Source organism: Erpetoichthys calabaricus, chromosome 1, assembly GCF_900747795.2.
Source record: "Erpetoichthys calabaricus chromosome 1, fErpCal1.3, whole genome shotgun sequence".
NCBI lineage: Eukaryota > Metazoa > Chordata > Cladistia > Polypteriformes > Polypteridae > Erpetoichthys > Erpetoichthys calabaricus.
The window spans coordinates 51,388,069-51,415,979 of NC_041394.2; the positions used below are offsets into that span (position 1 = coordinate 51,388,069).

The 27,911-nt window shown below is 36.5% G+C and overlaps 1 protein-coding gene across 3 annotated transcripts in view; it reads left to right on the forward strand.

The window, feature by feature from the left end:
- LOC114649914 (transcription factor 7-like 1-A) overlaps positions 1 to 27,911 on the forward strand; it is a 109,446-nt gene that overhangs the window by 28,244 nt on the left and 53,291 nt on the right. For 2 of the 3 annotated variants that reach the window (XM_028799293.2, XM_028799299.2), the window contains exon 4: positions 21,304 to 21,387. The exons of the other annotated variant lie outside the window; for it this stretch is intronic. In XM_028799293.2, the coding sequence (XP_028655126.1) occupies positions 21,304 to 21,387 (84 nt within the window). The remainder of the gene's footprint in view (positions 1 to 21,303; positions 21,388 to 27,911) is intronic. 3 annotated transcript variants of the gene reach the window in all.

Consider the following 27,911-nt stretch of genomic DNA (forward strand, 5'->3'; position numbering starts at 1 on the left):
ATTGCTTCTCAGGCTGTAAATCCCTGCAGTAATTGTGCACTCCCCCATTTCCCCCCCACAAACACCCACCCGCTCAAAGCTAATTGTTTGCAGGACAGCTAGCATTTGGGGTGTGGCAATGATTGATAGAAAGTTAATGGGGTATCCAGGTACCAGTGTATATATACAGTATATATGTGTACCTATGTATTTTTTTTTCTCTCTGTCTCTGTCTAAATCCACTCTTCACCTTAATGTGAAAATGGAAAAAGTATGATAAGAGCCTGCACATTTTGTGCTGGTCCCTGGCTGTCTCGCTTGCTGGCTCCCTGGGTCCAACTCTGCATTCCTCTGCACTCGCAGGGTAATTTTCTGGGGCCTCTATTAAGCTTGTGCTCTGGGAATCTGATATTTAGAGCACAAAACTCTTCGTCAAGTTTTTGTGGTTAGATAAATGCAGAGAAGGCTTTCCAAACTTGGGATAGTTGGGGGCTGGGGGTTTAGAGCAGTTGGAGAAATATCTTTGGTTTATGAGCATGTCTGTGTGTGCATGTGTTTACCGTCACAGTAAGTGACTATCTCTTGTGGACCCTTGTTAACCTAATCAAAAGCAATCAGACTTTCTGCAAGTTATGCTTTTTGTCCTCCATTTTCTTTGATTTTTTTTTTTCTTGGTTTTGACATCTTTTGTAGTATGATTTAGCCTTTATATTGAATGCTTATTGATTTATAATGGTGTTTAACTATTGATCACAAAACTGCAGAAAAAGGTGTGCAGAGATTTACTCTCCCATTACAATGGTGAGGGTGAAAGATCTTTGTTATGGATTGTCACTGGGAGTAACACATGGATACAATGCTTTGAACTGTACACAGAAAGACTGTCATTCCTATGAAGAAAAAGTGGAAGGTTAGCACCTTCATTGGATATAGTCATGGACACTATTATTTTGGGAATGCAGAACAAGTGTGTTTTCTTTTTTTTAATATAGTAGAGATTATTCAAAGTGGTCAAACCATTACCTCTCCTCTTTACACCGAAATATCATTGAAATCCTCTTTCAAACAATAATACTCAACTTTAAAAACCTAGGCGGCAATAACAACTACTCTTTCCCCCTCTGATTTATGGTATATTTGTTGGTGCCTCAGATTTAAATTCTTTGTAACCTTTTAGTCAAATGATCCTTGGAGGAGGAAAGGTTTGAGAGCAATAATTAAGGCTGTTAAGGAAATGAAGAAGTAGCATCAAGTACAGGATTTGGAGGAGTACAAGAATGGGATACATAAGGTTCTTTGTCTCTGGTGCAAGGAGGTGGCAGTTCATATCAACAAATGAGGAATGTAGCAAATACAGTAGTTATTCTAGGATTATGTTCAGTCCGTTCTGTAATAGTTTAATGGTTGCCCGATATAATTTTTGCAGATATCGGTGCACTAGCTGTTCACTCTTACTTTTATTCATACTTGCCAATTTTAAGCCTTAAAACACTATGCTAACTACCATAGATACTGGCGTATTAGTCGATCTCACAGATTAGGCGAGTGTATTTTTAAGCCAAAAATTAGGAAATTTGTTATGACCCGTGTAGAAGTCGAGGGTAAAACTTGACAGCTGTCAGAGATAGAGGGCAACAATCAGCTGTTAATGGCGACAAAACTCACTGTCACGTCACAGGCATTCCCTCTGTGCTTGGAGAAATGCTAGACTCGTTGATTCGGCAACTAATCCTTGCGTGTGCGTGAGTTGCGAAATGTAAACAAATGTAAACAAAGGCAAGATGGTGTCGATATGTCACAAGGGAGCGAAGCGAGTGCAGAAAAGACAACACTCGGCAGACGATGTTTTGCACATTATCGCTGAGTCGGACTCTGATTTTTCAGAGTCGGATTTTATTGACAGTGATCAGGAATCGAGCAAGAGAGTGAGAAGCCGGCATCAGCTGATCGGACACCAGCCGATGCCGCGGCAGCAGATCGGCTGCCAGCTGAACTGATTCGCGCAGCCGGCGCACCTACGGCAAGGTTCGCATGAGAGGAATACCCAGACATTGATCCGTGGGAGCCGAACTGGCTACCGGACTTCACAAGACAACATGGCTTGCTGTTGGACACGACCGATCACCCGCTGCTAGACTACTTCAGGCTGCTCTCTCCTGATGCTGCTTTTCAGCTACTGTCAGACGAGACAAACAAGTAGGCAGAGAAATTTTTTGAATCGTGGGCTGCGCTTGCATCGCATTGATAGCGTGCGTTGCCTTGGTTCTTTCAATTCCAAATCTGGTTGCATGTGGCAGCTAATGGCATGTTTGTTATCCAAAACCTGCAAAAGCTAATGCTCAAATTCAAGTATTTCACAGTTTAAAGAATTATTTAATGAAATTAGAAAAAAACTAGCTAATTAGCAATAGTATTGCTGGCTTATAATTATTTCAAAGACCATGGGAAACGGCAGATGACCGGTGACTTAACACCGTGAAGCGTTGAGTGTACAGTGTCATTACCCAAATTCTATGGACAATTGTGTTGCCCCGCGGATAAGTCGACCCTGTTTTTTTGAGTGAATTTTAAGGCATAAATTTTTCAACTTATACGCGAGTATCTACGATATGTCTGGTTATCTTGGAGAAAAATAAATTATAAAAAGAGTGTTGCTTACAGTTGTGCAGTGAAGCAGAGATTGTCACAACTAAAGCATGCATCATATGTTGGTGTTTCTAAATTAACACCCAAAATGGCTACATTTACACATCTCCAACTGCCTGTTTTTTGATGGACTGGGTTTCACTGTCATTGTTGAAATAAACTGCTTTTTGTCTAGTGTGAGAGCAGGCAGTACATTTTGAATTTCAGCAGGACCTGTTTGTAATGTTAAGATTGGTAAATAAGACCATTTCATTATGCATTTGATCTAAAATACCTTCTTTCTTAATGACTAATTGACCTATTATTAGTGTCTACTAGGTAACATTTCTTTTTTTTTTAAAGGATCAAAGAAGAATCTCAAATAAGCTTGATATGTATGTCACTGTGCTTTTATTGTTTTGCATTTAAAATGCATTGGCCAAAATAAAGCTTAATTTAAGAAACTTTATCAAGTGTAGGTAGAATTGATGATAAGTGTTAATGGTTTGTCGAATAATCGAATGCAGGGGGCCTTTAGTCATCCTCTACACTTACATACAAGCTTTTGTTGCGAGTGTTTACACTGATGACATTTTTTTGTAACATGCCTTCAAGCTCATTATAAGTAATCATACTTCTAGTCTTCTGGATGAAATATAAAGAGTGAAACAGTAAAATTTCTCTTGTCTATGTCAAGATAAATAGATTCTTTCTCTCTAGGTAAGGCTGTATAAATGTGTAGCTTGGCTAATTCTGTTAGGTGATACAAGTATTTAATCTGTGTTCATGTTGCACTGGGTGGGGAGAGAGAGAGAAGAGATGGTATTCTTTTGTTTCCTCTCTGTTCCCTCCTTCTCCCCCTGAAGTAGTTATATGCATTTGGACACCTCCTGCTATCTAAGATATTACCTTTTTGGAAGCATGTTCTGCATAAAAACCAAAAAAGAAGTGTGTGTTATTTATTTTGTAACATGGGAATTACATGATTTATTTTTTTTAATCTGGCCAGGTATAGCCAAAATACATCACGTTGGGCCAAAATTATAGGTCTGAAACAATTGTTTGCAGTAAACTTCTCAGTTTGCACTTAAACGTCTCAGCTATTGTGCTATTTTCTGTCACTATACTGGTTCATTCAACAGTGATAGTATAACTACAGTACAACAACAGGGTGTGGTAATTTTATGTTTGATGTTTATGCTCTGAAAAGACTCATTCACTTTGTTAAAACTAGAGCATAACTGAAAACTCTTGTTTGTCATTTAATGCAAGATTAAGAGAGTTCTGGGAGTTAAACTCCAGTTTAAAAAAAAAAAAAAAAAACCTGGAGTTTGTCTGCTGATTTGGGTTTACAAAGATGTTGGCATGTAGGCTTCAGTCAGTGTGTAATGCTTTGCTGCATAAGTATTTTGCTTTCAATTGCCAAGACTTTAAGTCTAAAACTTATGATAGTGTTATGACATTCTATTTAAAATTATCTGTACATCTTATTGTCATGTTGCATTGATCAGTCATGAGCAGAGTGATTATACAGAATCAGGTTTGTTAATGAAAGGATGACAAGTTATGTGTAGACAGGTACTGTATTTGAGTGTACATCAGTGGCTCACCTTGTTGAATTAATTTATGATTTTGAGTTTTGCTGAAACTTGGGGAAACATTGCATTCATTAATAATCCTTCATTAATATTAGTATGGTGCATTTCCTTTGCTCCTGTTGCTTATTAAGTATTCTATAGAACTCTCCTCCTGCTTGACTTGTGTCATAACCATTGAATATTTGTGGGTAACTGCAGGAAAAGGTAGGCATTTTCAGGGCTGTACACAGAACATATTTGTTATTTTTACTAACTTCAGACATCTAAAATTACTAGCTGCAATTTTCTGAAAAGATGGAAGTTGTTTAGAGGGTGATTTATTGACCCTGGAGTTGGATGTTCTCTGGTGGATTCCTTTTTTATGCATTTAATGAAGATTATGAACCAATCGTCAAAGATCAAAGTGGTGTATATTAATTTGCATGTTATGAGTGTCAAATTAATTTGGGATTAGAGAATTGTTAGTTATGTACATCATCTTTATTCAGGTGTTTACAGAGAACTGTATGATGATAATACCTGAATCTTAAAATCAGCATTTTTTGGCAGATTTGAAAAAATCCACCCGAATGATGTGATGACAAACTGTATTACTGCGTAAGGGATACAATTAGAAATCTTCCAATTAATGTTTCTAATGTTTAGGAGTCCAGTGTATTTGAGCACAGGTCTTCTTACTTCAGTTTTAGGAAAAAAAGGGACTAGAACTTGTCAATTTGAAGCATTATCTGTTGTGTTAAAACAATTGTTATGATGGTGTTTTATTTTCTCTTTCAAATAATCATTTACCTTTCTTAGGAAAGTACTGTTTTTAAATGAAATTCTCAGGAGAGTTGAATCGTTGGACTTTCTTTATTGATGCTCATACAGGTTTGTTTACTTTTACTCTGAAAAGATTTGACCACTAAAAACAGTCTTTTTGAGACTGAAATTTACTGTGGCAAAAGTTGGTGTTTTAATTTGGGACAGTAACATTTGTAAAGCTTTTTCTAATAAAATAATTCCATTTAGAGTAAATGAAAAGGACTTCTGAATATTACTTTTGGCTTTCATGCTAGTGCCAGTAAGATGACTGTCCTTGAGTTGTGTGTTGGGAAGTGTTTTGAATGTCCTTATCCCTTTTCCAGTTCCATCCCCAAACATTGTCCAGTGAAAACTATTGCACATGAAGACTTGTGTTCTTTGAGGAATTTTTATAAATTAAGTGGAAATAATCCTGTAGATCATGTGCTTTCCCTAATTGACAGTTCATTTTTGACATTGATTTTTGCCTTTTCTCCATAGTCTGTGTGCAACATCTTCATTTTTGGGTCGTTTTAACTTTGTCCTGTCACTCTGAAAGCATGATGGACTATATGAGCATGCTACCATTGCAAAATGGGGGAGTAAGGCAGCTTTGTGTCAGATTGGAGAGTCCTTTTGGCAAAGATTCTTCTTTTTTTTTTTCAGTCCTTAGTAGTATAGGATTGGCACTAAAATTTTGACTTTGGCATTGATTAAAAGCATTTTTGGACCTCTGTAGCAGTACCAAAATGGTTTAAAAGCAAATAACAGATATCTCCACGACCCCTATCCTACTCCAGCCTCCCTTGTATGCCTCAGTTATACAATCGGGACACATTAACCATCACTTCTGTCATGATACACATGAAGTCCTGATAGCATTAGTAGTGGGGGTAGTTCCAGTTGTGTCAAAGAGAGAGTAGTTTTGTCTACAAAGCAATTTTTTTAACGACTGCAATAGTGAGTATCAACTGAAGTGAGGGTGTTAGAGAGAGGAAAGCTGATGTTTACGTCTAACCCAAAATGCTGGTTCTGGACTGTATTTAAGGGTTTTTTGGCACTTCTTCAGTACTGGTATACTGAACAACCCTATTCCAGAATATCATCGGAGCAAAACTAGATGCAGTTACACTGGTAATTGTTTTAATATTTAAATTTGCATAAAGAGATAATGTAGGGACAGTGTCTATTGTTTCTAAGAGCAGCATTTTATGTCAGTTTTAATGTTGCGTGTATCTATTACCTTTATTACAATATATTATCTTCTGTTGTATTTTATGAAGTTTTTTTTTTTTTTTTGCTTTTTGTGAAATATATGTAAGAAATGGAGAATAAGGAAAAAAAAATGTGGTGATAATATTCATTAGTTGACTGTTGGCAATGAAAGTAATCAAAGGTTTTGATGAGTGGTTGAGATTTTTGTAGCAGTGTGCATCCAGATATATTATGGGAGGGTGATTTTAAGCAAACGTATAGGTACTGAAATGGATATTTAGTTCTGTACTAATAACCTTGCCAAACATGTATTTATGGCCTATTAAATATTTTATTTAACTTTTAATTAAATAGTATTACATACAGGCTTTGCCCTTTCGTGTCATTAATTTGAAGCAGAGATTGTTTTGCTTAGACCAGGGGTGTCGAACTCTGATCCTGTAGGGCGGCAGTGTTTACAAGTTTTCATTCCAGTCACACTCATGCAGTAGTAATTGGTTTCTAATCAAGTGGGACCAAATTTTCCTTTCCTTTAGCTGACTTGCTTTTTTAAGACTCCCATATTATTTCTTTATTGTTTTATCTGTTAGTTAAAAACGATATGCAAAGCTAGCCAGTAGATGACTTGCACTAATGTCTGTCACACAATTTCTGTTGCAATACAATATTGGAAAAAGTAAATGTCTAGGAAATAACGATCATTTCTGATCCACAGAACTTCTGCTCTAAAAAAAGGAAAAAATGTTTTGCAAAATGTCTGTGTGGCAGAATGAGAGCACAAAAAAGCCATAGAATTAAATAACTTATTCAATTATCTTCTAATTAAGAAATTAGTTGGAATGAAAATGGCAGCCTTCCAGGAACAAAATTTGAGACCCCCGAGATACATGTCATCTGTTGACTCATTTTTCATCTCATTATAGATTAACAGTAATGTTAGTGTACATATTATTTTGTTCCGTTTGTTAATCAGTTGGGAAGTACATTGCTTAATTTGCCTTTAAACAAATCTGTATCTTTTAATTTGTAAAGTTGTAACTGCATTTTACCTGTCAGCTTGTTATAGTTATCTAGGCCTGCATTCAGTGGAGAGTGCTATGCTAAAATAAACTTCAATGAAAAATTGAATTATTGCTTGGCTTCCAGTTAATGAAGAAATAAACAATAAAGGATTCTGAATGCTAAAAAGCAAGCCAATTTCAATCAAGGCAAAGTAGTATCAGTAATTGATTATTAATTAAGGAAGTGGCAGGAATGAAAACTTGCAGCCACTGCGGCCCTCCAGGAATGAAGTGTGACACCCTGATTTTAGGCTATGGAAACCAGGTCACTATCTATATTTAGTTTGCTTGTTATTCCCTTGACTGCACAGGATTTTCTCCGAGCACCTCAGTTTTCCTTTGACATCCTAAAGTAGTACATCTCAGGTGATTCAAACTTCGTTCTATTTTGTTTAACCCTCAGGAATTCTCTCTCTCTCTCTCTCTCTCTCTCTCTCTCTCTCTCTCTCGAATTTTGCCTCCATTAAATTAATATTTATGTACAAGTTGCATGTATTAATGAACCAATCATAACCTTATGAACCATGAAATTTCTTTATACTTAAGACTGGATCTCACATGAAAGAAGGTGCTGAATGCACCTTAATTTCATGAATACAGATTTATACCTAAAAGTTTTTTATAAGGGTTGTTAAATAGGACAAAATCAACCATAAAGAGCTGGGACACCACCTTGGTGACTCCATATAATTGAAAGGCTTAAAGCAAAGACAAACACGACAAAACAATTGTGGCATCATCTTCACAGACGCGAGATCATGATGAAAGCTGCTCAAGATGGCTGATTTCTGGGTTATGAGTTCATGAGGCAGGAAGTGGAGGGTCTAGGTAGATGGACACGGACGTGACATCAGATCAAGTGGTTGTCAATCTTCCATTCTACAGACAGAGGAGAAGAGATGACCTTAACATACAGTGCCAGCCACTGGTCCGGAGGGTAATTACCATCACCAGAATCCTTAAGCTGTCTCCCATGTGCACGAGCGTGACAGGATTCATCCTTTGTATTTTGCTGAAATGACATCTGTGACCCATTTTCTGCATTTGCTTGTGACCATTTCCTATATTTTATTAAGCTTTTGTAATCTTATCTCAGTATGCCAAATGTTGGTCTCCATTTGTTATTAGTACTTCTTAAGTTTGCAGTTATCCAAATAGTTTTACAACTAAGCAGCTTGAAATGTCACCATCGCCTTCAAAAATATTTGGAAAGATGGAGTGAAACTGGGGACAGATATTTATGAAGCAGTGTGTGAACACATGTAGCAGTGTATGTAATGTGAGAGAATATGCTTGATATGCCAATCTTTCTTATTACTTTGTTCATTTTGCTCGTTTTTACTTGCTGCTTGTTATAGAGAAGGGAGAGTTAATAGACTCCCTAGCCAAAGGTCTCTTTCAGCTGCATTGTTCTATATTTGCCAGAAGATGATTTAGAGAACCTTGAGGCAGTGTGGGACGGAGTGGCTACTGACCCTTTCTTCCTGTGTAGATTGTTCTCCTCCTTGCCGATAAGATTGCACTCTTTTTGTTTTTGGGATTCTTCAAACCAAACACCCCGCCCCCACCTTTCCGCTGCTGACTACGCAACCAAAATTAATCAACATCTATCTTTTCCTCGAAGTGGATTTTTTTGCAAACCCAGAGACCCCAGAGCATGACATTTTAAATTATTTGTTTATGGCATGAAATGAGTGCTCCTACTTTTGGACCTGTTGCTGTAGTTTCAAACAATGGAAATGTATATGTTGATGCATAACAATGTTGGGATATCCTAGTTTTACTATTTGAACTCCCGTGCTTTACTTAGATGGCCACTGACTAAGGCATTAATTGAAAACTTTATTAAGTGCCTTATCAGTGCCCATGTTCATTTAAAAACTCATGATGTGACTTTAGTTGTGTTCTTTTGTGAAGTGCACCCTTCATCTTGTGTGATACAGGAGTTTTTAAATGGGCTGAATCATTGTGATACCATTAATGCATTTATGATATTAAGGTCATCCTTAGGTTGGAGTAAAATGACTGCTTTTCTTAAAAATGTAAAAAAAAAAAAAAATCTTCCATTCATTTGTTTTTACTAGTTACTTTTAAAAACCTATGAATTTGTAGCATGATTTAACAGGAACTTTTTTCATTCTGATTCCTTACAGTTCTGACTGAATTAATCATTTAAATCTTTTCAGATATGTATTCACATCTATAGTAGCTCATTTTAAACATTATCTGAACATGTCTTGAAAGATGTACATTTAAAAAATAAAGTGTTGCATTCTGTCCTTCAGTGACCAAAACTAACTGAAAATTGGAGATGCAGAAATACCTGTGGAAATTTCAAATGCATAGTATATAATCCTTGTTTTCCAAACATGCCCATTGCTGTACTTCCACTTACTATCCAATCATATTGCAGTTGTGGAAAAAAAACTGCATAACATCACACACAAGATGACCAGTTAATCTTTCTCATTTACTTCAGTAGTTATCAACTGAGCAAATTAAGCAATTTATTTAGTTTTGTGTTTAAAATGTGATGCATTAATTGAGTCTCATTTTCACTTGCATCCAATCTACTCTCCTTATCAGAGTTGTGTACACATTTTACAACTTTTTTGTAAAAACTACCCACCATTAACACTGAGATTTCAAGTCTAGCCACTTCCGCTTCCTGAAGTCTGCTGACAATTCAAGCAACAACACTTTAGGAATGGTGGTAGTCAGGATACAGGCAAACACAATTATACTCCTGCATGTATTGTTTTAGGATAACCTTCTGTTGAATTTGGATACCAATGATTGGACTACTTTGTGTTCTCTGAAGTCAGTGAATTATTAAATTGAGGTTTGTGATCTGCAGTAATGCTTTAATGTAACGTGGCAAACTTAAAAGAACTTTAGAAGCTAATAAGGCTTTTTTTTTTTTTTTTTTTTTAATCAATCTGGTACCCAGAGTTCATTACATTCAAGTGTTTTTAGCATTTCTTTTTAAACTTCTTTCTCTCTCTCTCTCTCTCAAACTTTTATAGAAACAAATTAATGCACTAGCTGCTGACCTCTAACCCCTAGGTCTTAAGAATGTTGATCCTCTGATTTCAACCAGGGCACATCAGTACTCCATCCTAATGAAGTAAAAATGGTTCAGTTTGTCTTAGTTTGGGGGAGTTGCATATTTACAAGGTGGGATGACAGCAATGCAGAGTGGGCTGCCACAGAAAGGAGAGCCAGGCTGCAGCCCTCCATGCAAACACAGGAGGCATCTGTAGGCAGCTGTGAGGAGGGAAAGGAGAATGTGGGGGCGGAGGAGGTGCAGGGTGTGCACAATCGGCTCTCTGTTTTCATATGACTAGTGGTATGTGAGCACTGAAACAAATGTGTTCAATTTGAAACTTTTTTTTTTCTGGTTTTTAATAGACTTCTGCTGTTCTGTGTTTCCTGCCTGGAGCTGTTTCTTAAATAAATTTCATTTTTAACATCATTTTTAAAACCTTAAATGCCTGGGAGTTAAAGGAGACAGGAGTGACTTGTTTGTGGTGTTTTGTGGAAAAAATATTATGCTCGTTTCATCAATTATTTGACCCCAATATAGTACCTTTTTAATTGTGTAATTATTGCAGTCTGCTTTACAGCTGTACAATCGGGCAGCATATATATGTTTTTAATACCTTTTTGTACATAGGTTTCAGTGCTATATGTACTTTCCTGTGTCAAAATGCAGTGCATTAAAATAGGAAGGATAACACTCATGCCCTTTTTGAGTTTAATATGTTTGTCGGGTTGTACTTGTGTGCAAAACCTGTCATTGTTCATGAATAATGTGATAAGTTTCATATTAATTAACCATTGGTGGGGAAAAGATATGGGATGTATTCATGCATCATTGTTTAAAAGGCATACAAAAAAAATGACAATTCAGAAAATTGCTACAATCAACACTTAAACAACCCTTCACAAACACTACAGTAATCTTAGATTCTTCATGTGTAAAATGGCAAAATCAATGAAAAGGCAGAGAATTCAATAAGCTAAAAAGCTTATGTAACTGCCTGTTTCACTACTGCTGTAGTTTATATGAAACAGTCTTAGTTTTTAATCAAATTAATTAATTGAATTTATTAGGTTTAATTAACATTATACAGCAGGTGCATTTATTCAAAGCAAGTAGGTATTGGGATTGTGCTAAGTAACAAATAATACTGAGCTCATCTAGTGAACATTTGAATAGATTAGTGGTAGTCAACTTAAACACACAAGATCCCAGCTCATTGTTGTGAATAGGAGAAGGGAGTTATTTAAATAACATGTAACAGAAAAGACAATCTTTAAAATTTATTTTTTTCAGTTACTGTATTAGTTACACTTTTTGTTTTAATCAATTTGACTGCTTGAAGGTAGCAGGAAACACTCCAGTCATGTGGAAAATAAAAGCAATAGTGTGAAACTGTTATCTGAGGTGGTCTTCTAGGAACTTAAGTTACTGCTATTGTCATCACCCGTATTGCCTTATACAGCAGACACTAAACAAATGTATATTTCAGATTGGCAGTAATGCAAAAGTGTTTCCAGGAGATTATTCTATTGGGAAAATAGACCAGGCCGTGCCACCCACTAAAGATTGTAATAAAGTTGAATGGAACTCCTCGACATATCCTAGCAAAGTTAAACTACTTCCTTATTTTTCCTATAATCCTATAATATGGCCAACCCAAGCTTCAGTATATGGAGCAGATCACCAGACCTCCAATAATGTGGCCATTAATATTACAAAAGGAAAAAAACTAGCTTGTGACACTTTTATTGTTCATTGTTTCTAAATTTTGTAGACATTTAGTCAGATCTCCTTCAAAAGACCATCAGTATACCAATAAGGAGTTTGTCTGCAGGCCAAATTGAAAACTCCAGGTTATGGATGAAAACCTAATAGTGTATAAAAGAAAGAATTGCTTTGCTATGCATGCTGAACAAAGAACCAGTCTTCAGCCTTGCTGTGTTTAAACTTCTATTGGGGAGGTTCTCTGTTTTCTTGGAGATCAAATGTAGACTTGAAAACTGACCCAACAACATTTTTAGAGTTTTTATATATTTATGTATTTATATATATATATAATATATGAGAATTTTGAATTTCTCACATTTTACAGAAATTATAAATTCTTTTTAAGATATGAATTGCACCATGGTGCACAGTGCTTTCAAAGTGCAAGCATATTTTTGTCTCAAGAATTCTAAAGGTGACGTAACTAACAGCACTTTTATTCTCTGCAAGTGTAGTTTTATATCTAGGTGAATTGCTTTTACGCACCAAATGTTCAAGATGAAGACTGTTTTTTTTAAATTTAGTTGAAAAGCACGAAACTTTTTTAAGCAGAATGGAGGAAAAATAGATCTGTGCCACAATGAACCCTCCTCCACCCCCAAACCCCCCCAACACCAACCCGCCTTTCTTCACCAGTCTTTGCTGCTGCTTGCTAATGGCTCTTTTGTATACAAGTAGATGTGAAGAGCCCTGTACGCCTGCTGTAAGTGGTCCATGTTTCCTTGGAGACTGTGGCGGACTGAAGGCGTGCTCTTTGACCCTGTTTCATTACCTGGTTGAGGGGTGTAAATGAAGTTTTGGTTGCAGAGTAAGTTGCCAGATGTGAATGAAAAAAGATGGTTATTGCTTGTTGTAAACCTGCAGTTATTTCATCATCCTGATTATGTTTAAATGGTCACTTTTTACTTTTTTAAAATTTTATTATTAACCCTGTTTTAAGTGTGTTCCGCAAGTGGGCTGGCGAATACTGGTGGTTCTACCCACCAACCTATCAACCATTGAGGTTTATAAGTAATGCTTAATCTTGGACTGAACTGGGCAACATTAAACATTTCATCTGGAAGTTACATAAACTCTGACCACTTCTTTAGGGCATGAGGGGTAAAGGTGGAAATGTCACAAAAATGAGAACTGCATGGATACTTTTAAAGATTCAGTGAACTATATGGGTTTATTTTTATGCACTTGTGAGTTGGAAATGACTTGCATAGGTACATTAATGTCTTAACATTTTGATCCTGCTTACTGCATGTTTTTCCAAGATGGGCATGAATTTGTGCAAGTTGTTGAACTATATAACCTCTTACTCCTGCTACTGACAACAGTATATACAGTATAAAACAAATGCCCATTTAAGTTTTATTATTTTTTCAATTAAGAGTGGTTTGCAGGAGAATTCCTCCTGTAAAATCTCTGTTGACACAGCACAAGTAGTCAGTGGGGGTTAAATTGGTCTGAGTATTGTGTGTATGTGTTGTATAGGGGTGGTCACATTGTCTTAGTTGGAATTCTAAAAGTGTAATCTAAAACAAAGACCAAAGTGTTAATTGCCTGTAAAATGTGAGGATTAAGTAACACAATACAATGTGATTGAGCAATTCCGAGATTGCCAGGGTCATTGTCTTAATGCTAAAGTAGACTTTTCGTGGAGGAGTGTACTCCAGACTGAGGGTGGGATAAAGCTCAGCCCAGTAGATTTAGTGTGGATGGTAGGGGGAGGTCATTTATGTTAGCTCCCCTCCTGGGGGTGGGGTTGCAGTGGGGATAAGGATGGTCATTTCATGGTATGGGTTTCATGGACACATGCATAGATTTCTGTCAGCCCTGGGGGATGGAACTGAGTTAAATTCATTGACTGGGTTTTCATGTGTAAATCCTCCACTTAAGAACAAGTGAATGGGGATTAAAGAAATTACTATGGGCCATCGACTGCTTCTTGATGAAGTTGAGGTTCTGAACCATTGATTTCAGTGACACTAATGAGACTGGACTTCAGATGGTTAGGCTTTGTGCACAAAATCTCTCTCACTCTCTCATTCATTTTATCTATCTATTTATCTATCTCTCTATCTAAAATGTAAAAATGTGTATATTTGTAGACCTTCAAGGACAGTTTTTAGTGACCTTAATGTATGATGCCAGTATAAACATTATAAAATATTATTTTTTTTTTTTTCTGTTAATCCTTTGACCATGCTTGTTTCAAATTCCGGATTATATAGAATTGGAGTCGGATGGTGTTTCCTTTCTTTTCCTTATCATGCAATTTTTTTGGATATAAAACACCTTTAGCCATATGATTGCATTTGATGTATTGGCTACACAGCGTTTTTACAAACACGTTTCCTTAGTGTTTCCTAGTCATGCAACTTTTGGCCCCACCCAACCAATCAATTGGCTAAAGCCACAACTGCCTTCATATACAGTACATATTTTGATAGCATAAAACAATTTGATACTCCTCCTTGACAGTGTCTGTAAATCACATTAAACTCATTCTTCATATGGCTGCTTCTGCGTTTGGTTTTTTTTTTGCGTGTGTGAACAACATCACAGAATACACAGTCTTAATATATATAAATGATACATAATTTTATTACTCTTGAATTGAAATAAGTCTTCCTTCGCTTTATCCTGCATTTCCATGCTAGGTTTCTTGTATAATTTATGCAGTTGCCCTGACAGACCCTATGGTGCATGAGGCCTTTGAGGATACAAGAATCTCATCACTAATTATGTGGCACAAAAATTAATGCTTAAATGCTGCTTTCTTAAATCTCTGGACGGAACAGAAATGAAGAATCCATGGACGACTTTTCCTAAGAACCTACTGTTGAATTTGCAAAGTAGGAACCTCTAAATATGTGTCATATGAAACAATCAAGTATTTAGTGAAGATGTGTGGTAGAACTCTGTTATAGACTGCATACGGTATGTATAATTTTATAATGTACATGGTTTTTCTGTGCCTCATTTTTAAATTCCAAAAAACACTAGTTAGCTTGAAGAGTCACCAGAGAGTTAGCCATGGTGGGATAAGAATACATGAAATCATATTTTGGGACTAAGGCAAAGGTAGTGACTGGTCATCCCAATGGTCTACTAAAGTCCGGGACATGGCTCTTGAAATGAAATTTGAGAAGGGGCCTGCTTTTCAGATGTTGTTATAGTGCATTCACCCAGCTGTCAGGAAGCAATCCACTTGGACTCTGCAGACTGACAAATTCCTGCATATTTTTTATTTTCTTTTAAGACATAATGTCTTTTCCATTTTTATCCCAAAGCCTTATCCAAACTTCCTTCCCTGTGATAAACTTCAGTCCATTGAATAAATAGATACACTCCTCTCCCCTGCCCCCAACTCCAACAAAAAAAGCAAAAAGAAAAACTTGAACAACTTTGACCCTTTTGCTGCCAATTTAGTGTTTTGTGTTACAGTGATAACCATGTATTTGAGTGCTGACTCAAAAGAAGAAAAGAATGAAATTGCAAACTATTTCATATGTACTTTTTAACCTGTAGATCAAATTTTGACAAAACGTTAAAAGGAAAAGTATGATGTCAGGGGAAAAAAAAAATTGCTCAATATACCATCTAATGAAATTTAAGTCAATACTTGAATCGGCCTCTTCAGCACATGAAGGTGTTAAAAGCCAGTTTGGTAGTAAAATGGTTTATGAAGTGGTTTTTAATGTTGAGTTGTGCATCTTAAAGAGAAATTAGACTCTGTGAAGCGCAAATGTTATCAGCAGTATCTGTATAAGTTGAAATTTTTGCACTATGCTAATAATATAAACAGCAATATTCATCCACTTATTGCATCATTCATGTTTGAGTAGATAACTTCACCGATGCAAGGTTCTGGTTGATTTAAGCAGTGAAGCTGAGTTAAAATACAGTATGTTTGCTCTTAAAAATACAGTATGTATTTTAGTAAAATACAGTATATATTTCAGTACAGTTAAAATACAGTATGTTTGCTCTTAACTGTATAAATCTGGGTAATTTTCCTTTTTACTTAAACCAGCAACAAACTGCGTGATTTTGTGTTGTCAAATGCAAGTTAATGGATTGCCTTGAGGATGTCAAATTAAACATCTAGGAGTCATAGGGAGGACTGATTACACGACTGTCTGAAAATTATAATGAAAGCAATAGTTTGAAAGTATTGCAATCTTTCCTCATTCTGCTAGCCAATTAACATGCTGCCTACAGCACTATTGGCTGTACAAATGTTTTTCCCCTCTTTGGGAAGTCATTTTCTTTTTTTATATGCTTCATAAACGTATCAACCAAAAACTATAATAGTAACACAAGTAACTGGGGGGGGGGGGGGCTTTTGTGTGGAGGGGAGGAAATAACATTCCTAAAGCCACGTAATTCAGTTGAAGGTTTTGGGCGACCAGAGCCTATTCCAGTAGCATTGGGTGCAAGGCAGTAATAATAATAATAATAATAATTCTTTAAATTTATATAGTGCTTTTCTCACTACTCGAATCCCTTCAGTGAGTGGTTGAGCCACATCAATTACCCTTAATATGTAGCATCCACTTGGATGATGTGACAGCAGCCAATTTTGCACAAGTAGTTTCACCACACATTAGCTGTTAGGTGCTGAAGTGGTGAGCGAGAGAGAGCCAAATCCAAGACTGGGGGTGATTAGGGGGCCCGAGTGACTAGGTTTTGGGGCAATTTATCCTGTTTATAGGGATTATACCCTACTCTTTACGAAGGATGCTCAGGGATCTTTTATGACCACAGAGAGTCAGGACCTTGGTCTTGTGTCTCGTCTGAAGGACCGGCACCATTTTAATGGCAGAGTCTCCATCACTGCACAGGGGATTTGGGATCCATATTTAGACCACAGGGTAAGTGCCCCTTTCTGGTCTCGCCAACACCTCTTCTAGCTGTAAATCAAGCTTTTCCTAGATGGTCTCCCATCCAAGTACACTGCCTGGGCCAAAACATGCTTAGTGTCAGGTGGATGACCTATTCTGAAGTGCATGTGGTATGGCTACTGGAGAAGTTGCCAGTCCACTTCCACTTTCACAGTTTGCAATCATCCCTTAATAACCTGACCTGAACATCTTTGGGGATATTTAAGGTAAACTGGAGTTCCCAGAGAATTAGTAGAGTTCACAAAGACAATGACGAAGCACAAGATTTAAACATAGGATGTTTGATGTGCTGCATCATTAACTCTGTGTACCATCACTAGCTGAAGATAACCAATTGTAATTTTAACTAGTCAAAATTATTTACTATTCACTCTTGAATATATAAACTTGCTTGCTACTAAAATCCAGAGTTCTAAGTTTGCATATGCAAGGTTTTATTGGGTAGTGATTTTAGGTAATTTGGGTGTGACACCTGTGCTTACAACTTTCTACTGAAGGGTATGGTTCTTTCTTTGCGTCAACTTTTACATAAGGAAAAGGCTTCAGGGTTTTGGCATTTTAAAAGTGATATAAAAATGATGGATCTGTATATTGTCATATGAACTTATTCTTCATTTAGGACTTTTTTTTTTTTTTGGTTTTATTTAGCTGTGTTAACCACAACGAATTCTTACGTTTTTACTTCCTCTTATGGCATCATATAAGCAATAGCAATATGTATATATTTGACTTAACTCAGGAACAAAGTTTTTGACCATTATTTTTATTTTATGCATCAAAATGACAAATCACACACATTCCTTTTTTTATGTAATTGACACCTGTGTTTCTTAATATCAATTCTGCAAATTTGTCTGCTTCTCATTCCTTAATGATACTGAGAAGTGCACTATAATGATTTCCTTCTTGCCCTATGTTAAGCAAAAAAAATATTACTATAGATTGTTCCCCTTTATTGGATTGTTGTACTGATATGCAGAGTACACATTAGTAAAATTTTATGTGTTTAATTTTTTTTGGAATGCTTTTAAAAGCTTTTCTGCTTTGGGCACAATAAAGTGTAATGCTTTCATTCCTCTGTGCCTAAATTGAAATACTGTATTCCTCTTCTGGAGCAAAATGTTATACCTTACATTTTCAGTGTTAGGTTCTCTTTAGTCTCTGTGTTTGCTCTGTTTCTCCTACTTTTCTGTTCTTATTTTGGGTTATTCATTATGCAGAGTTGACAATTCTTAAGTCTTGCAAGACCAAACATGGTTCTCAAGTACAATTCTGGGGACAACTTATTAAAAATTTTGTAGTAAATAGCAATGAAATCCAGTGCTGCAAAGCCTCTGCCAACATGACTAAAACACTGGTTCTCAGTTCCACCATTTTGTGCCCTCTAAAACACCAAGGTTTCAGCGAGAGAGCAAAATAAACTGGACAAAAGGCTTGATGATGAGAGAGAAAATAAAAAGCTGGTATTGCTGTTATCAATTCAGGAGCTCAGTAGTACAAGGTAACTAAAGCTTAATGATTATACATTGTAATGAATGCTACGAGACAGACGTGGACTATTGCTGCTACTTGGCTCCATGCATTTGAGAAGTGCTTCTGTCGGCTATATCATCATTATTTTGAGTATCACATCAATATATGGCATAACAACAGCATATAAAGTTTAGATAAGCATTATGGTTTGTGTGTATACCAAGTGTTTAAATACTGTGGCACTATTCTGGCATGCATGTTTGCATTTCCAATTAGACAGGAACGTTACCTTTTAGTTATTTATTTAGACGTGCAGTCAGAAGTTAGATGTTGTACAGTCTTGTCTATTCTTTTACTGGTTTCATTAAGCAGAATTGTTGATTCTTTTGAGCAATTAAATCGATCTCCTGTGGCTCTTCATTACCAGCTTTCTTAACGGTTGTCCTTTTGATGGATTGTGACACTTCTTGTGTACTTTGAACTACTGTTGAACAGATAAGTAAATAATGCAGATTCTCAACTTTTATTTTTATAAAACATATCTAGCATAAATAACGACTTATGTCTGCTTGTCGCCAAATGGGCAAGTTGATCTTAGAGTTCCACATCAATATAAGAGAAGGAGACGCGTGCCCTATGCATGCATAATTAACCATGTGGGAAATGAAAACAAACCTTGAAAGAGCCTGACACCACCCCCTTAACTCAGGAGACTCCATGAAATAATAATAATAATAATGAAAGATCTATTACTATTTACAAGACATTGTTACCTTTTTGATAGAAGAAAGTGCAAAGCATCAGCACAGACAGTTTGGAGAGACTTCAACATGACTTTAAAAAAAGTCGAACAAGCCAGCAGCTTCAATCATGACACACCAGTTTGATTTTTCTGCCTTTTAATTCTTTTAGGGCTGATTTATTGATTTTTCCTTTTCTCCCAAGGATGAAAATTTAAAAAACTTTTCTGAAAATCACACAAAGCAATAGTTTCTCCCATAAATCAACATAAAATGACCGATTGTATATATATATTTTTTTTCTCTTCTGGGTTTTGACTACAATTTCAGCATTAAATGCATGTGTTTTGACGAAATATGATTTACATTACTCTGTATTCTTTCTTCTTTGATTTCATGGAGGCACAGTGGTGCAGTGGTTGGCACTGCTGCCACACAGCCCATGCTGCCTTTTCAGCTACAATAATTAGTCCTGTATATTTGGCAGATATTTCCAGGGACACTTTAATTGATTTCAATACATTTCACCAAGTTTAGTGAGAGTTGCAAACAGTTCTGTAATTTCTCCAAAATCTAAGCGAACACAGTGGAGTTCAGTCATCACTACTTTGAACATATATTTTGCAATTCATATTTTCAAGAGCATAGCTGCCATTTCTTTCAATCTTACATCTGACACTATTGTCCTAACTAAACGCCAGAGAGCACACATAGCACTTACAACAATGCATCATTCACTTTTATAACAAGTCCATTGATATTTTCGAATACCAATGTATAATCTGATGAAGCAGAAAGGTTTATCAGACAATTTATTGTAATCTCTGCTTTGAATCCTGCCTTCATGAGCCGTTGGGTTGGTTTTGAAATGTGACACTTTGAGCTATCTAATTTTTCCCACCTAGTTTTAAACAAAATTCACTCACGGTTGTGGTCTAGACCAAGTTAGCTTTAGTAATCATTCCAGCAATGCCATTGCTTACATGTTGTAAAACACCCACCACAGTGGTGGAAGATGTGTGAAACATTATTGTTTCTATTTTGTTTTGGATTATACTTTAATTTACCTAAGTATGTGATGGTGTAAATTAAGTGTTGAACAGATATTTAAGCTTTTTTCTAAGCATCTGTTGAATACTTAGCATTGACATTTACCCTTGTGGATGGTAAGAGCTGGTCAATTACATCCCACCCAGCCAGTTTGCAATGAATGTGTGATGCATGCTGGGACTTCCTTCCAGCTGTTTTCTTCCCTCTCACCCCCCATTGGTGAGACTAACTCACACAGCTGTGCTCCCTCTGCTCCACATTCCCCGACAATCCCTGATTTCACAGTCCTGCTGTCAGTCATCACTCACACTCTCCAGCATGACTGCAGCCTCCTTCCTTGGCGTCTTATTGCAACAGGGATGTTCTGATGTTGCTGCAGACCAGCATCACCCACTTTTTACATTTGGCATGTCACGGTTTTCCTGCTTGCCATGTGAAGGGTTAATGTGTAGCTTTTCTATGCCATTTATGTGTCTGTGTGTTGCATCTCTCTCTGGCCTTTTTGTTCTAGAGTTGCCAGACTTTGATTCTGGGTACATTATCCCTAATACCATGTTTTTACCGCCCTATCTTTACAGCTTATGTGGACAGGATTCCTTAAAGTAAACCTGCTGGAAACCAGAACTGGTGTTAAAGGATTATTAATATTATTAATAGGCAAAGAAACTGCATTTAATTATGCTAAACCTTTGGAATTCTGCCTTTTTCCTTATTTTTTTTCTTGGTCCCGTTTTATATTTCTGTTATATGTTCTCTTTCTGGCCCTACTGCTTAGGTATCCCAGTTCCCACCTGTACTCTAACACACCCCCTTTTAATTAAATATCTCATTCCCTTGTTTAATCGGCCGTCTGTCAGTTTCTCCCTCTCTTAGTTTGTCATGGTGCTTATTTTTATTTCAGCAATCTCCATTAACAAATTCTACTTTCCATCTTTTTGCTACAGTTTTGCAAATCTTATGTGTTTTTATTTTCTTTCAATCAGTTATACATTTGTGTTTTTCATTTAAACATTATTTTAATATTCATTCCATTTTTACTTTTACTCCCTCCCTTTTCGAACACCACAGTATCTGCAGATGAAGTGGCCGCTGCTAGATGTTCCGGGCTCAGCTGGACTTAAAGACTCCCGGGCCTCTACTCCAGGTCATCTAGTAAGTACTTTGTATCATCCATCCTTTGAAGTGCCACTATGTATGTCAAAATTATTTTTGTTCTAATTAAAGTTACAGTTGTATGGACAAAAGCACAAGGAAATTTACAACAGTGAATTACAGATATGCTACAAATCAACACTAACATATTAAGGATATACACGTGTGTGTGTGTGTGTGTGTGTGTGTGTGTGTGTGTGTGTGTGTGAGAGACAGATATTCTATGAATATCCTTGATATATTCAAACTAGTTAAAATAAAGTTGAACATATTCTTCACTGTTAGAATGAAATTAAGTTGGATATAAAGATTTTAATGGAGTTGCCTTGTATTTCTGTAGACTACTGCATCTTTGGTCACCTTCTTCCCTTTATTTGCTGATGTAGAAGCTTTTGTTATATTATATCATTGGTACAAATATGAATTCATGTTATTCTTTTATTTTTCCTAGTAATCCCATATACTTTCAGGTGTATGTATGGGGAAATGTTTACATTCAGTTTATTTTTTATGAAAGTCACCTTTACTTTCAAGCTTAGCGTGCTATACACTAATTAGATATGCTATAATTAGAAAGTAATACATGGTTGAATTGTCTACAAAAATATCATGCAGTACACAGTAAAACAGTTTTCCTTCCATTATTCCTTTTTTAGCATAACATTCACAAATTATAATGATGTCCTGTATTAGCATGTGTGGAAGTTGGATGTGTAATTGTGTATGTAATACATTATTTTATCATTTTAATTTGAATATTTGAAATCGGTTACTTGTCTTTCTTTCAATCCTCTATTGACATGTTTAATCATCTGAAGACTTGAGTTCAGGCAAGTAGAGGGCTTTTTATTTTTCCTCCCTATTTTTAAATTCTTGACACATGCTGGGATCTGCCACTTTGAGCCACTAGGAGGCTGTTAAAGTGCAGCAGTTTGACATTTGGAAAGTAGCCCACATTTTTGGGAAATGAATGCCCCTGCAAAAAAAAAAGAAGAAAAATGGAAACAAATAAGATTCAGTTAAATTTCTCTGCGGTGTGGAGCCCTTCTTTGTCACTGCATAGATCGACTGGCGGAAGCTGCAATAAACCTGTCAGCGTCCCACTGTGCACGGTGTCGTTAAACATAGGCTTAAGTTTAATACAAATTAATAAAACAAAAAAGCCTTTAAGAAAGAACTGGGCCTCCTGTACTTTGGCTGCAATTTTCATGCCAATAAAGTGGAATATTAGCACCCAGTTCAGTGCTACACATTATAAATCAATATAGAAGGGTAAGCCTGTTGAAAAGAAATATTTTTTTTGACATCTTTTACCTGAAGAAAGGCTGTGGCCATGTCATTCTTCAACCTCCTATGAGGTTTCTTTTTAACTGTTAAATGCATTGCTTTTTATATATATATATATATATATATATATATATATATATATATATATATATATATATATATATATATATATATATATATATATAATATAAAATATAAATTTTGGGGTTGTACAGTTTCTGTGTGCAATTTTATTTGGCAGGGCCTGATATTTCAGTTAAATTAGGTTTATTTGTCATATATAGGTTAACACAGGGTCAACTTACAATGAAATGTGTATGACGAGAAAAACAAGTCACTCAGCCTAGATCCAATAAAGCTTAAAAAAAAATAAAAAAAATTACAAGTTAAAAATAGACTAGCTATATAAAATAAAATGTGTACGTTTTAAAAGAAGTTATAGAGCAATATGAGTTGAATGAGCAGCAACTACAAATGACAGTTATTGCACAGATAATGTTTTATATGTACAGATGCATATTCCATAAAGTGCAGATGCATGTTCCAGTCAGTATTCAGAGTGTGTGCAGGTACAGTTTGTGTGTGAGTAGTGCAATGTAGGTGTCATGTAAGTGTATGTAAATGTTCAGGTGTTGCTATTGAGGAGTCGAATGGCCTGGTGGTAAAAACTGTTCTTAAGTCTTGTAGTCCGAGCAGCCAGACTCCTGTATCGTCTGCCAGACGGTAACAAGGAGAACAGCTGGCGTGCTGGATGACTGTGGTCCTTTATGATGCTGTTTGTCTTGCGCAAGCACCGATGGAGGTAAATGACTTCAATGGCAGGGAGACTCTTGCCCGTGATGTGTTCTGCGGCCTTCACCACTCTCTGTAGTGATTTCCAGCTGCTGGCAGAGCAGCTCCCATACCAGACGGTAATGCAGCCCGTCAGCAGACTCTCGACCACACTCCTGTAAAAGTTTGAGGTGATGTTGGCATTCATGCCAAACTTCCTCAGCCTCCTCAGGAAGTAGAGCCGCTTTCTTGACCACACTGTCTATGTGAAGGGTCCACATCCTTGGTGATGTTTACTCTGAGGAACTTGAAGCTGTTAACCCTTTCAACTTCTACGCCGCTGATGTAGATGGCCTGGTGTTCTCTGCCTTGTTGTTTCCGATAGTCCACGATCATCTCTTTGGTTTTGCGAACGTTAAGAGACAAGTTGTTATCCAGGCACCAATTACTCAGTGCCAGCACGTCCTCTCTGTAGGCCGTCTCATCGTTGTCAGAGATAAGGCCTATGATGGTTGTGTCATCTGCAAACTTGATGATGGTGTTTGTGCTGTGTTTTGCAACACAGTCGTGGGTGAACAAGGAATACAAGAGGGGGCTAAGCACACAGCCCTGCGGCGCTCCTCTGTTTAAAATGAGTGATGAGGACATGTGTTTGCCGACTCTCACCACCTGGGGCCTGTTTGTGAGGAAAGAGAAAATCCATCTGCAGATGGTCGTCCCCAACCCAAGGTCGTCAAGCTTCAAGACGAGTTTTGAGGGGATGATGGTGTTGAATGCTGAGCTGTAATCTATGAACAGCATTCTTACATATGTATTTCCTCTTTCCAGGTGTGTGATCGCAGTGTTTATTGTTAGCGCAATGGCATCCTCTGTCGATCTGTTTCCAAGCAAATTGGAGAGGATCCAGCGTGTCGGGTAGGGAGGAGCAGATGTAACCTTTGACCAGTTTCTTGAAGCACTTTATAATAATGACATTATTTGATAAAACAGAGTGAAGTTTGTAGTTCTGTTCATTTGGCTGCTAATAGGCCTCTTCTCTGTGATAGTTCTATTATTCGATAAGCAACGTTTAGCTAATTGAGTATTACTATAGTGGAACATATTAAATGTAAAGGTAAACGTGATGGGGTTGGAGATTACAATCATATTTGCTATCTTAAAAACAAAGAATATACCTGCAAAACTGGCTTTGATTGTTGTCTTTTCCCAAGTTTAATTTTACAGTAATGTATGTGGAAACACTAGGAAAACAAAATTGATTTGGCTGAGTGGCACAATACCAAGTTGAGTTTTGTCATTGGAGCACAAATGTACAGTGCTTTTGGTTTATCTTCCCTCTCAATGGTGTTAAAAAAAAATAATGCAGTAGTATGGCACTATTTCTTGTATGAGGAAAATTTCTATAAGAGAAACCAACACTGTCTTTCTTTCTTGGATAAGTGATTAGTGGACACAGGGTTTCCTGTTTGCATTGTTGAGTGGCCAAGAAGATTACACACAACCATTTATAGCTTGCAAATGCACATTTGTAGGTACTACCAGAGACTTGCATTAGTCAGTAGAACATGTCACTAGCAGTCATTCTTATATAAACTGTAACACTTCATGTATTTTTGTATATAGTGTACTTAAATGTAAAAAAAATGGCTTGTATTGATCAGTGTTTCCATTAGAGAGCTGTGCTGCTTATCACTAAGCCAAATCTCGATTTTTCATATTCCGTATGTTCTCCAGTTAATGGCACCCGAGTTTTAAACACATGATTTCCTTTGCCCAGTCCAGCTGAAGTTTGCCCCTGATGAATGTTTAAATCCGGTCTTACACTAAGCACCCTAAGTGATGAAGCCTGCTGTGTACATAGAAAGTTGATTTCTTTAAAGAACTGCATGTACCGATTAAAACTTTTTGTATTTGGTGTGTTTTAGCATTATTGGCAAATGGTTACACTCAAATTTATCTATTTTAAAGCAGATGTTGGTATCTTTTTTCCCCCTACTTTAACAAACTTCTGAATTAATTGACAGACTTGCTGTAGAATTATGCTATTCCTCACAAATGTAAAGGTAAAATTAATCTGTGGAGACCAGCATACTGGATTTTCATAGCATGCTTTCATCATCTGCACCCACTTTGTCAAATTCAGAAGACCAAAACCTGTCCTATCTTAGCAGCGCTGCTGCAAGTCTTTAAGGAGTACGAGTCCACTCAAAGATACACCTGCACGTGAACACCCATGTACCCAGGCCAATATAAAGTTTACAGTTAACCTAATAAGTCCATGTGTGTATATCCAATGTAACCAGAGAATAATCAACACGTTCATGATGAGAACATGCAAATTCCAGACAATAAACCAGCGTTAGATTAAAAATATGTACTCGGGAGCTGTGAGGCAGCAGCATAGCCGCTTCACCACCTTTAAAATATTTCACGTTTGTTTCCTTATAAAATTTAATGTGATTTATTATCAAAGTAAGATTTTTTTGAGAGCATACGATGCTGTCAGTTCTCATAGTTAAAGTTGAAAATAACCTTTTTAATCGGTCTCATCAAACACAGTGATACACGTTGTACAAACTTTTCCATTGCACAAGATTCAGATGTTTACTAGTGCTGTCTCCAAACTAGTACCAACTGTTAAAAAGGACTTTCCTCTATCCAACATATAAAGCTGCATCTTTGTGTTTGTGCACTTGTCTGGTATGCAAATTCACGCCATTTAACCTAACTTCATCAAATTTTGTAAAGATTCTTCATTTGTACAGAGAATATTGAATTTTACGCTTTGTTCCAGAGCTTAATCTGTGCCCCCAACCCCAATTAATGCAGGGTACCCCTGCATATAATGCTCAAAAGCAGTGTATAGGGAGTAGGTTGGTGTTCTTTCATTTTACATATACTGTAAGTAGTGCTGAGCCAGTGTACAGGCCTGAACAGTGAAGCAGTTTTTTGAATGGTGTAAATAAAAGCATGGGTAAGCAGAGCTATCCGAACACACAGGCCATAATTTTAATCTGTTTCAGATAATTTTGAACTGTAAATTACAGTTTTGTTTTTTCCTAATTTATTATGATTTTCTACCCATTTGCATGTGCTGCAATTCTAAGCAAAGCATGCTGCATGGCAGCAGCGCTTTCCTGTTTTTTAATGTAGAGGAAAAGCTACATAAATAGCATGTTGTCCTTTTTTTAACCTCAGCATTAACTTATTTGTGTGTGTTGTTTTTTTTTTTTTTTCTTTCCCCTTCTTGTTCCCACACAACTAAGAATATTCCTCTGAATGGTGTCATTGTGGCTTCTTGTTTGTTGCAAACATTTTGATTTTATTTGCTTAATGTATTAGATTAATGACCACATGAGGACTATTTTTTTTTTTTTTATAAGGTTGAGTAGGACCATGCTGAGAGTTAAGAGTACCACAAGAAATTGTATTCATAAAAGCGTTCAGCATAACAAAATTACCTGGTTGTTTGTATTTTTTTTTTTTGGTAATTTATGACAATATAATGGGGCGGCTCTTTAAGATTTCAGGTTAGCAGTACTGTATGTACACCAAAAATATTTAATGAAATAGTTTTCTTTAATTCTGTTGTCAACAAAAATAATGCTGTTTTTGCCTGAAATCGAATTTGCTATAATAACCTTTAGAAGCTTCCATACTCCCTAAATTCCATTTATGTTTAATCTGCAGTAGGAATCCTTTTATTTTTGCCTTTATTTTTTACGTTTTACGATTTGTAAAGAACCTCATTCTACAGTAATATAGCAAATTTTCATACAAAAGAAATGTTGTTGGAAATATTGTGACTGACGAGGTTAAAAAAGCATTGCAGTACATTTACAGATGAGAAAGAAAGTGAAAAAAATAGAATCTGGAGAGTCAAAACGCTGACAATTCAACCAATAAAACTGTAATTGTTACATTTCACTAGGATAGACTTTGTGACCCTGTATGGACAAAGGAATGAATGAATGAGTGGATGGAGTCTTTTCCTGCCTTTGATTAAACCACCTTTACATAATCTTGTTCTAAGCACCTAAAATTTTCTTTGTGTTAGCAGAAGGCTGAAGTATACACAGATGCCTAGTTTTTGGTTCTGTGGAGGAAAATCTGAATTCTCTATGAACTAGTTACTTTGTTCAGCTTGTGAACGTATGTTCATTAACAATTTACTCCATGTAGTCACTCAAATATATTTGTCTGTCTCGGCAGTTATAGGTCAAAGCCGGTTTACATGGTGAAATGTAACCCTCATTCCATACTGTGGCACTTGGAGAGTAAACTCCTCTGTACTGCCAAGTGATAGGTTGGTTTAGGATGTTTAGGAATTGCAATCTGTCTCTTATAATATCAAAGTGTCAAGGCAGTTTTGGCAGTCCTTAATTTTTAATGTATTTATGAAATGCTAAAGTTCTTGCTCTTAAAGCTGCTCTATGCCATAAAGACTTGTCAGAGTAAAGCCAGGT